General features: G+C 46.6%; 1 protein-coding gene across 2 annotated transcripts in view; it reads right to left on the minus strand.

Annotated features, from left to right (window-relative positions):
* BZW1 (basic leucine zipper and W2 domains 1) overlaps window positions 1-12,253 on the minus strand; it is a 948,791-nt gene that overhangs the window by 870,171 nt on the left and 66,367 nt on the right. For both annotated transcript variants that reach the window (XM_044075876.1, XM_044075877.1), the window contains 2 exons: window positions 4,350-4,422; window positions 4,096-4,272 (listed from right to left, as the gene is read on the minus strand). In XM_044075876.1, coding sequence (XP_043931811.1) covers window positions 4,096-4,272; window positions 4,350-4,413 — 241 coding nt within the window. In that variant the 5' untranslated portion in view covers window positions 4,414-4,422. The remainder of the gene's footprint in view (window positions 1-4,095; window positions 4,273-4,349; window positions 4,423-12,253) is intronic.

A 12,253-nucleotide genomic window follows, 5' to 3' on the forward strand; every position in this document is an offset into this window, starting at 1 on the left:
TGCTGCCATTTCCAGAACCACATCTTCTGTCCCTTTTGGTTCTTGGAAAAGGACCTCTGGGGAGCAGAGAAGTGGACTCCGACAGCAGCCGTCTTCCAGTCCTTCTCGCTCTGGACAAGTGTCTCGCGAACGGTTTTGCCAAACAAGGCAGAACCAAAGGGGTCATTTGCAAAAGACGCCTTAAAGGGCTCCGCACAGTCACAACGGAGCCAGGCCTGGCGCCTGATCACTAGGCCCGCTCCGCTAGCTCTAGCGGCTCCCTCAGTTGCATGAGACAAAAGCCGCATAGAGGTGAGACAAATGCCGCATAGACGTATTGGAAACAGATCTCAGAGTGGCCATACGAGTTGAGTACAATTGCTTGTCCTCCACCGACATGGACTCCGGGGGGAAGCAGTGTATTCTTTAATAAGATCGCGCAGCATCCTAATGACATGTGCCATGTAGTTCAGAGACCTTACCGAGAAGGTCGCTGAACTGAATACCCGCTTCCCAAGGCGATCCATCAATCGAGACTCCTTGCTCGGAGGATGGACCAAGGGACTCTCCTGAGCTAGTTCCCTCTTAGTGGCTGCCGCCAACAAGGCATCTACAGGGGGACCCTTGCTCCAGTGGGGTCGGTCTGTGGGGGGGCTCAAGATCCTGTCCGGGCACTTGGGAATAGGCTCCACAGTGTCTGGCTCCTTCCACGCCCTGGTGATCACAAGGTCCACCAGGGGGTCGGCCGGAGGGGACACACAAGTGGTAGACGGGCCTGCTTCGAATGCCTCCAGGAACACGGACTCTGAGGAAGCCTTGGGGGCAGACCCCCCCCATTAGCATTTCCATGATTTCTCCAAAGGAGACATCCTCAGGGGGTGATCTTGGGGAGCCTTCCCCTTCATCCAAGTCAGTGTCCTCTGTTAAGGACTTAGGGGAGTCCACGTGCCTCCTCACACTTATGCTTGCGAGGCACTTCCTTGGGGGGGTGGGGGGGTGGGGGCTGTCCGAAGAGGTCTCGCCAGCAATGTCCTGTTCCAAAGGAACAACCTGGGACATTGAAGCAGGCTGTGCCTGTGGCCGGGTGATGGAAGCCTGGCCCAGCAGAGAGGGAGTGCAGGGCGGAGCCGAGAAAAGGGCCGGGGGTCTGGATGCCCTCGACAGAGCCCTCTCCACTACATCGAAGGCAGAGGAGGAGCCGCTCTCCCTGGGCTCTGAGAGCAGACTCCCACTCTGATCCGATGAAGGGATTGGAACCGGCGCAGAGACAGTCGGATCCGAGGGACCAGTGTGCTCCGACATGGATGGAGCCGAAGGCACACTGAATCCCTCTGATCCGAAGCTCAGCACATGGCTCTGAGAGGTCGGATCAGACGATGGAACAGACAGACTCTAGGGCAGGGTCGGATCCAAAGTACTCAGTACTGTCGGCGCTGACTCACCACTGGCTCCAACGCTGCCCAGCTCCAAGCGCTCCAAACCCAGGAAGCGGGTCGGAGAAGGAGCTATCGGAGCAAAAAAGGGTGTCGAGCTCCCCCCCGAAGGGGGGGGGGGCAGGAGCACTCCCATCTGCAGCTGGGCCTGGATGAAACTTATCATCCGGTCCAAGTCTGCATCAGACTTGCTGTAGGTGGATCTCGACGAGGCCACCGAGGCAGGCCTGGAGTGCCACCTAGATGACAGAGATTGGGTCTCCTCCTCCAGTCCCGGGGAGAAGAAAGGTGATCGCAGCAGAGGAGGAGGAGACCTGGAAGCCATGGAGGAAGAAGCCCGCTTAGCTGGGGGGGCCGAAGCGGAGGCCTCGGCCCACCGCTTGTGGTGCTTCTCCCTCCGTTTCTCCCTCCTGCCCTCCCTATCTTCCGGTGCTTTAGTGGGAGTTTGAATCCCGGCTGGAAGAAGGGGAGCAGGAGTGGCCACCACCACAGGCTGGGGAGGTGCCACGGGAGTAGCGGAGGCCGAAGCAGACTCCGGGGGCAAAAGTCCCGCCAGGACCAGCTTCAACCTCCGCTCTTTCAGTGCCCTGGGGTTGAACCCTGCACAAATCGTGCATCCTGAGGACAGGTGTTCAACCCCAAGGCACCGAACACACAGAGTGTGGCCATCCGCCGGTGAAAGCTTATGGCCACACTGTGCACTTACAAATGGGCTTGGGGCCTCCAACATTTCTGAAAAGGACTACACAAGCACACCAGGCCCCACAACACACACTACGACCAGCAAGGGGAGGAAATACACTACAAAAGCAATAAAATTAACCTAAAGGGATCCTAAACACACACGAGTTACAAAGGAAAGATTTTTCTGTTTTAAAACAAGTTTTTTGAGAACTTATCTGAAAGCCGCCAAGAGCTCTGCAATCCAGCTGTCTCTCCTAAAAGCAGCAAACTAGATTTGGGGTCAGTTGGGGTTGGCAGGGGATTATGGGTGAGGGGAGGAGCTAGGAGCTCTGATCCATAGCTGTATAAATAATTGCCGGCTCGAATCAGATATCGGATCCAAGACCCACAGGTTGCTGACAAATGAAGTCCCTACTTCAGATTTAATCTTTTAACAAATGCCAGATGCTTTAGTAGAATGTCCTTGCTCTCTGCTTGAATAAGGCAGTCCAAGTAGGGATATATTTGAATTACTCTGTCCGCAAAATGCAATTACTGGTGCCAGGCACTTTGTGAAGACCCTGGGCTCAGTAGGTAAGCCAAAGGGCAGTGCAGAGAATTGGTAATGCATTGAGCCAGCTATGAATCTGAGGTATCTTCTGCAAGATTGTTTGATTGGGGCATGCAGGTATGCCTCCTTGAGGTCCAAAGTAACTAGCCAAGCCTTTTTGCCCAGCATGGGTAGAAGTTACTGCAGTGTTAACATTTTGAATTTTGGAACATCCAGGAAAGTATTTAGGATTGACAAGTCCAGTATTTGTCTCCAGGCTTTGTCCTTTCTGGGAACCAGGAAGTGTCTTGAGTAAAATCCTTGTCCCTGTTCTTGCTGTGGTACTCTTTGAATAGCTCCCATGTCCATGAGAGCAGCAATTTCCTTTTGTGCCTCTGCCCATTGGTTTTGTGGCAGGTCCGGCATACCTTTTGCTTTTGGAAGGGTGTGAAAGTGGAACCTGTTACCCTGAGAAACTATTCAGGACCCATTTGTCCTGGGAGATTGTGCCAATTTTGTGCCAATTTTGTGCGAAAAGTGCTAGCTTTCCCCCTAGGGGTGCTGCCAAAAGTTAAGTGCTTGGCCTTTGTAGAGGAAAGTCATTGGGACCATTTCCTATAAGGTTGTGGTTGGTCTCCTTTGGAGGCAGAAGCACCCCATTGTTTAGTTCTGCAAGAGCTTTGGGGCTGAGATCTGCCTGCCTCTTGGGCGTCTATCTGCCACTGTGTAAATTCTCTAGGTACAGTAACTAAACTGAGCACAAGGTAAACGTTCTGGTGCCCACCCTCACCACAAACCTGACCAAGCGTCTTCTGAAAAATGCATCAGTGAAGTCACCAGGGCAAGCAGCATCAAATGAACTTGTCTGCACTAGAGTGTATACATCATACCACCTTTGTGTAGGGCATTCGCTACCTGGATGTCTTCTTTTAGGCATTTACCAAGTACTTTCAGATTACAATTAAATTCTTCTCCAAGGGGTGCTTATCTGTGCAATGCCATACAGGTGCAGCCCTGGACAAAACCCAGACTTGTGAAACATGGCAAAAGGAAAACAGTGAAATATGACAAAATGCAACTAAAGAATGCAGGACACCTATATACAAAGCATGCAATAAATGTCAGATGAGAACTTCAGCCCATCCATAAGGAAAGAATGCTTAGCTCTTTAAGGACTCACGTCCAACATCATCCAGCAGCTTAAGTCCCTATTGTAATCAGGAACATAGGCTATACATCCATCCAATTCTAGACAAGTGTAAAATATGCTAAATGAAGCAATGCATACAAAACAAATCGCAAGTTGATAACTAGGAGCATGGAGACAACTTTCACATGAAGGTAATCTACAGGCAGAAAGTGACTTTTTCCAAATACCCACAAGTTCTAAACCTATAGTACACGGATTAGATAATGGTGCGCACACCAAGATTGCTTTAAGTGTTCTGTTACACAGGACATTTAACTTACCCAACATTCCACCAGCCACCAAGATGTCAAATAATGTCTCTGCATACCGTCGGTAATCAAGTTTTGCTCCTGAAGCATCAAGGAACTTTGTTACTGCGTCCAAGTCACCACCAGTCTGATTTAAACCTTGAATAATAGACTCTTGAAACTGGGAAGGGTCAAATCTCTCTTTCTCATCTGTGAAAAAAATTGCAGAGTTTCAATATCACCTTCACTGCTACTTCCAAAAACCTGGTATTTAATTTGCAACATACCTCTTTTCCTAGTTTTGAAACGCTGGCCTGATAGCGTGGGCTTTTGCTGCTTTTGATTATTCATAAAAGACACCTAGAAAAGAAACTAAACATTTATATTTACAAACCAAAATCACTGCATGATTTCAAATGCAGAACTGATAGCTGGTAAACAGTTGGGTAAAAAAAAGTGGCACCTCATCTGTCAAGCGGAAGATGCAGCTTTAAAATACTTTCTTGCATACAAAAGCTACTTGACTGAGAAAAGTTAGTTTACTTGTGTGATCAAAAAACTGTTTAGATGTTTGAAGTGTCAAATTCTCAACAGCTTAGTGTCTCAAGAGGTGTCAGAAGTAAACTACACAACACACTGTCACCACAAAGTCTGATACGATACAAAAATGGTTAGTGCTACTGCAAAAAGCAACATGGGGTCCACGGTTAATCGTCTGAAGGAGTAACCATCAAATGCACATCTAATGCAAAGCATTGAAACTCCACTGAAAGTGCACTTCATAGAATCTGTGAGATGGGGAAATAGCTAGTTGGCCAACAATTCCCCATCTCACTTTTCTCCACTGTAGTACTATCTCAGGGTTGGTGCACAGAGGGGGGTGGAGGGACCAGGCCCCCACAAGTGGGTTTGAAATACTGCAGACAGAGGCAGGAAGTGTTGGCAAAGCAGTTACTTTCTCCGTCTCACAGGTCCAATGACATGCACATTCAATGGAGTTTTGATGCTTTGCATTCGATGATGTGCAGATTGATTATTCCTTTCGAAGATTAAAACCACAGACCCAGAGGATGTGGCAAGGCAAACTCTTGCTTACAACTCTCCCACCCATGCAACAGACCCATTCTTTACAAGTACAGCGCCCGAGACAAATTCAAACATTTCCAAAGTACAAGGTGTTACAGCAGCCTACACAGGGGTAAACTAATATTTTGTGGGCAGCTTACTACCTGCACTGAGACCTAAAGAAACAAGTCATGAATTCCACACACTTTGCCTGGTCAGTATATACTACCTCAAAAATAAGAAAATATGCCAAAGCCCATTATCAAAAATAAATACGGGCTTTAACTTACACGATAGCTTACTGGGTACAAGGCATTCGGAATACAGGGTCATGGATTAGACAACCTACCCATTTAAATTTGGGTGCAACAGAAGGCTTAGCTGAAAGGTTTGTACAAAATCTGACCCAACCACAAATTGGGAAAGTTGTGTTAGGTTCATCAGGTGACCTTTTTCAAACAGAAAAGCAAACTGTACAAAATAAACTAAATACTTTTTGGAAAAGGGGGCAAAGTTGTCATTTTAGTACATACATAATTGTACTAAACTTCAAATAAACCTCGGTCAGACAAATGAAAAATTAGTGTTCAACCAAACAGGAAGTCAGAGGAAATTAAAATTAACTAAACTGCTTAGGGTGCAGAACAACAAGGCCAACTGAAACTGCACGTTTATTTGCAAAGAAATAAAAGGTGCACAACCACGTTTATTTGCAAAGAAATAAAAATGTCCTGAAGGGACAAGTATATAGAGTTTTAAGATTACATAATGAAGACGATGAAGCGAGTGGCACTTGAAAATGTAAAACTAGATTGCCTAGATAGAGGTTACTCGAAAGAAGAGATTGAGACCACTATAGGTGAGGCCTGGACACAAAGGGACAACAGGTGTAAACCATACTTGATGGATGTCACACAGAACTATGATCAGCATGACTTGCCTGACAAAACAGGTTTGGAGTAATTTTTCAGCATGTAAATGAATACACTTCCATTAAAAGACAATGGCATATATTACATGAGGTGCCAAGACTCACGGACAAGATTGGCAATACTCCATCCTTTTCATTTAGAAACAACAAGTCTTTGAAACACCATCTTTGTAACAAAATGGACATAAATAGACCTATCCAGTCCATGCGGACTGGCACCTTTCCATGCAGACGATGTTCTGCATGCCAACACCTTTATAGAAATAGTACTTTCACACACCCAGTGAGACAATTTACCATCACAGGTCATTGCTATGCCGATTGCAGAACAATGAATGTTGTGTATTTTTCTGTCAGAAATGTATTCATAGGTTCGTACTAGGCTATCTGCCCTAGGGCATTTATAAGCCTAGCCAGAGTGTATGTGGCTTACACCACCCCTTAGGATGAGAATACTACGCCCTTTTAGGGTTTAGTTTACTATGCCTCTGTCTAGTAGTGACAAAGAGATGACCCCCGGGGTAAACCTACGATCTCGCATCCACTCGTCGAGATTTCTCTTGAATAGAGTCAGTGAGGGGCTCTGCCTAACATGGACTGGGATTCTGTTCCAGAGTGTAGGGAGCCTCTGGGTTATGAATCTGTCCCTCCAGCACGTTCTATTTATTTCTGTGTTGAGGTTTAAGTCGCTTGTTCTCGTGGCTCTGATGGATTTGGATTTTCTGAGGTGGAGCATGTCCATTAATTCAGGATTGGACATGGCCTTGTACGTCAGGCACAGATCACCTCTGAGTAGGCAGTATGCGACTGAATAGAGCTGGAGTTTTTTCAGTCGGGCAGCATATGACATATGTTTAAGACCCTTTATCCTCTTGGTGAGGAACTTTTGGGGTCTTTCCAACTGCTGCAGGTGTCGGGTGAGATACATCCCAAATGGGGCATTGTACTCTATCATTGGCCTGATAAGAGAAGAGTACAGGGGCACAATGACCTCTTGATCTAGATGCGAAACCCTTCATGATAAGGTGGGCAATATAGAAGGTCTTCCTAACCACTTTGGCAATGTGTGTCAAATGAGAGGTTAGTCAACCTGGGTCCCTAGGTCCCCGATTACCTCTTCCGTACTCAATGGATTACCGCCTATGTGGTAATTTGTCGGTACCTTGTTTTTCCCAAAGGGTATGACTATACATTTTTTGGCGTTTAGCTTAAGGCCATGGCTCTGGCACCAATTATCCGTTTCTATGAGGCCTCTCTGAAGGAGGTTTGTGTCCGCTGGAGTATCAATTATGGCGCCCAGTTTGCAGTTATCTGCGAACTTTGTAAGCCACAATCCTCCTATGTTTGCCTGTACCTCGGAAAAATAAATGCCGAACAAGAGGGTCCCAGGACTGAGCCCTGTGGGACACCGCTTGTGACTGGCTTAGAGTCTGACATAGCTCCAGCAACTCTGACCCTGTGGGTTCTGTCCTTGAGCCAGTTTGCAACCCATCTTGTGACGTATGGGTTTACATTTAAGCTGGTGAGTTTGTCTATGATGCCCGAGTGGGGTAATGTGTCAAAGGCTTTTGCAAGGTCAAGGTAGGCTGTGTGAACTGCCTTACCTTCATCAATGGCCTTAGTGACCGTTTCAAAAAAGTCGACCAAGTTCAGAAGGCAGGATCTGCCCTTGACAAAGCCAAATTGGGTAGGATCCAATGTCTGTAGGTCCCCAATGTCTTTGTTTATGAGTTCCATAATGATCCTCTCCATAGCTTTGCAGACCAGGCTCGTCAGGCTTATGGGGTGGTAATTTCCAGGGTCCGTAGAAGCACCGCCTTTGTGAAGTGGGACCACTGTTGCCGTCGCCACTCTTTGGAGTGCGTATCCTGTGGTAAGGCCAAGATTAAACAGCAGCCTTATGTGTGGGTTTAGTTCCTCTTGGAGTTCATGTAGCACACAGCCCGGGACACCATCCGGTCCCATTGATGCTGTGTTTTTAGCTTTAGAGAGGGCGGCTCTCACCTCGGCATCTGAGATGTTAGGGAGGCTACACTCTGCTGGGATAGTTATTTCTCCTTTTGGGGGGGGAGGGGGAGGAGAAATTTGCACTGAACCTGTCTGCCAGAATGTTGGCAATGTCAGTGGGTTCAGTGTATTTTGTGTCATTTTGGACTAACTCTGAGCATATCTGGGAGTTTCCACCCAGGTTTCTAACAGCTAAAGAAGGCCTTGTGATTGTCTTTTGTGTCATTTGCGATTTCTCTCAAAGTTGGCCTTGGATGATTTTATGAGTGATCGTAGTTTTTTGCTAGTACTGATCAGAGATGCCTTTCCTTTTAGGGATTTTGCTCTGTCATGTAATAGCTTCCTCCTTCTGTCGTAAAGTTTGTTTATGGCTGGGGTCCACCAGACCGGTCGCCTGCCTTTGGGGGAATGGGTCTTGGTTTTATTTGGGATTGCATGATCCATGCATTCTTGAAGGTGCCCATAGAAGGCATTTGCAAGGGATTCAGCAGTGTGGGTTGTGGTTTCCACTGGCCCAGGGGCCTTGAAAGATACCACTTCAGTCTGAAGTGTGAAGTTTGCTTTTGAGAAGTTCTTCACTGTGGTCTTTTGTGCAAGGGGTGGGGGCGGGATGTGGATTTCCAGTGAGATTAATTTATGGTCTGATCTTACCAAAGAGAGATGTACTTCCGGTGCGGAGCATTTTGTCCCCATGTTTGTGATGATCAGGTCTAGTATATTGTCTCCTCTTGTGGGAATGGTGACTAGTTGTTCCATTGCATGTGAGTTTATGAATTCTAAGAACCTTTGGGCTAGAGTGTTGGGGCTTGAGTAATGTTCCCAGTCTATGTTTGGGTAGTTGAAGTCTCCCAAAATGATGGTATTTGGAGAGACATTCATACTCTCCAGTGTCTTCAGGAAGGCTGTGTGGGGTTCCTGAGTTTGAGAGGGTGGTCTGTAGCATGCTACAAACTGTAAGGCAGTTTTGCCTATGGTTAGTTGCACCTGGATAGTCTCCGATGCTTCGTGCGTTGCCACTAACCTGGAGGTGTGGGTATCTTTGATGAAAATGGATACTCCCCCTCCTTTTGTGGTTCTGTCCAAGTTTTGGGGCCGGAAAGCATGATATGAGGTAAAACCTGATAGTGCTGGGGTGCTCTCAGGAGCCTTGAACCAGGTTTCAGTCACTGCACAGACATCGATGTTCTCTATACTGAGAAGGGCTTAGAGGGTGTGCATCTTGAGGTTTAGACTTCTGGCATTGAGCAGCATTACCCTTAGTTTTTTTCCACTTGTGTTTTCTAGGGAGGTAGGTTTCTCATTTGAGCCTTGCCTAAAAAAGGCACTATGGGGGTGGCAAGAGCCTTGGCCAATATCCGGAAGCCCAGGGGTGACAGGTGCAAACCATCCCTTGCGAAGCAGCGTGGCTTGTCAAGCATGTCATCCCAAGCAGACACGGGATCCCCTTAGAATGACACCAGTAATTAAGCCAATTGTTAAAACTGATCATTTTGTCTTTGTACTGTGGCATCATTCTTGGTGAGGGTAAGATGCTGCTCAGGGTCATACCGGCCTGGGCTACATAATCAGAGAGCTCCTCTATGTCTCTTTTCATGTAGTCCAGGGAGGTACGTCTCAGGTAGTTTACACCTGCATGTACAATGACAGTCATATTTGTACTTGCTGTGGAGTGACTGGAGTGACCTTAGTGCTTGTGTTATGTGGAGGATTCTAGCTCCCGACAGGCAGCTTACTGTGACCCTCTCCTTGTTCAGTCTGGTGAGCGGGACGTCAGTGTGCCTGACTATGGAGTCACCTATTTCAAGTGTCTGGCATGTTGTTTGGCCTTAAGGGCTGTGACTGTTTAGCACACTGACTGAACTATGTGTTGCATTTGCTATGTCTTGAGGTGGTGGTTGCTTGGGTGTCTGCTTTGGCGGCCTCTGTTTTGGTAGATTTTTAATCAGCTCCTCAGAGTATGTTTTTGTGTGTTTATGTGTTTGGTTTGCAGTTGTGATAGTTCTATGTGAGACTGGGTGTGTGGTGTGCGTGGTTACCTTCTCCTCCTGACTGGTCTTGCCAGTACTGAATTTAGAGAGCTCAAACTCCAGTTTGGCTATATAGTTGCATCTCTCGCATATATTTGTATTTGTTGGGAGGAGGAGAGGGTTGTCTGTGTACATGAGGCAATTGTAACATTGCCTCAAGATTCCCAGATTCACCAGCTGAACAGGAGAGGACGCTAGCAACTGACCCTTCGACATGCTAGAAATAGTGAAAAAGATTGCTGTGTAACCGAGTCAGAAAGGACCTATAAGGAAATGGGTACTCAACAGAATTTAGGTGAATGAAGTACTTTAAGAGTGCTTTACCTGTATACAAAATGCTTTAGGAGCAAGTGCTGAGCTTTTCAGTACCCCAGTTCTAAGGGAAAAATTGAAGAGCAGACTTGGCGGAGCCAGAAAAAGTTTAACTGGCGCTATGCATCGACCATAAAGCCGTGCAAAAGCGGATTTTAAGCAGTGAACTACAAAAGAGCTAGGAATGGTCCCAAACAACCAATTACTAACAGCTTCTTGTGCTGAGGTCACTTCCCCCCAAGGATAGGTAGGCTGCTCAAGGCTCCCCACTCCCACTGGTGAGCAAAGAAACTTCCTTTTATCCAAGTAAGGTAATGGACAACACAGGAACTACACCACAGCCCAGAATACAGCAATGCCTGTATACTGGTCTAAACAGGTCGAAAAAGGCGGGAAAAATAGAAGTTATGTTCTTACCATAACGTTCCATGTTAGTTGTCTTCTTCTCGCCTTCTTGCTGGATGGGTTCGGAGCCGACCTCGGCTCCGACTCGGCCACTCTAAAAGCTCGAGAGTTGGTTCCACCAGCTCGAGGCTCCCCTTATATCCCACAATGCTAGGCGAGAGTTACCTCAGATCTCGTTTGTAAGCTAACCCCAGCTTATAGCAGAAACAGTATAACTGTAAAACAGAATCCACCTCTAACAGGAAGAAAAAGGGTGACCTACATCCTGAACCAACAAATATGCATAATAGCATACGACTAAGAAAGAGGTGGTAGAAAGAGAGGTCACGATCACAACTCCTCTAGGTCTGTCCAGGCCAGGGGGAAGGAGGGTGGGGCCTTAAGAAGGCGAGAAGAAGACAACTAACATGGAGCGTTATGGTAAGAACATAACTTCTATATGTTAAGTTGTCTATCTCGCTTCATTCTTGCTGGATGGGACGCGTCCTAGCACCTTGTCCCGGGTGGCCTAACGGAACAGACTCCTGAGAACAGTGGAACCAAAATTAGCTCTATGCCTAGAAGCTAAATCCAACTTATAATGAGAAATAAGTGTGAGGAGTAGCCCAAGTAGCCGCTGCACAAATGGTGTCAATAGGCAGTCTGTCTTGGAAGGCTAAAGAAGTAGCCAAAGCTCTGGTGGAATGGGCTTTAGGTTTATTAGGCAATTTTTGTTGTCTAATTTCATATACCAGGGAAATCAAAGATGTTAGCCATCTGGATAATGATACCTTTGAAACTGAAAGTCCCTTTCTGCTTTCCGCATAGGAGACAAACAGCTGATCAGATTTTCTGAATTGTTTCGTCCTATCCAAGTAGTACCTTAATTGACGATGAACATCCAGGCAGTGTAATTTTTGTTCAGACCTATTTGAATACTCTGGGAAAAAGACAGGGAGGTCAATGGTTTGATTTAGATTTGATGTTGAAACCACCTTAGGCAAAAGGACGGGTTAGTTCGTAGGAAACTCTGTCCTTATGGAACACAAGATAAGGAGAGCGACAACTGAGTGCTTGAAGTTCTGAAATTCTTCTAGCTGATGTGATAGCCACCAGAAAGAGAGTTTTCCATGATAATAATTTCAAGGAACATGAAGCTGCAGGTTCGAAAGGGGAAAGAATCAAAGAAGCAAGAACTAAATTTAGGTCCCAAGGAGAAGGAGGATTTCTTATAGGAGGTCTGAGAAGAAAAACTCCTTTCAAAAAGGCTTTGCAAAGTTTGTGGGACATTAGGGCAGATTCAGAAATACCCACATGGAAATTAGAAATAGCTGCCAATTGAACCTTAAGAGTAGATGGAGATGAACCTGCATGGAAGAGTTCAGCTAGAAAATCAAGGACTAGTTGGATGGAAGCGGTGAAAGGATCTATGTCCTTTCCTTGTGCCCAATATGAGAAGCGTTTC

The sequence above is a fragment of the Protopterus annectens genome, chromosome 6.part1 (assembly GCF_019279795.1).
Source record: "Protopterus annectens isolate FY-2018-M chromosome 6.part1, PAN1.0, whole genome shotgun sequence".
NCBI lineage: Eukaryota > Metazoa > Chordata > Ceratodontiformes > Protopteridae > Protopterus > Protopterus annectens.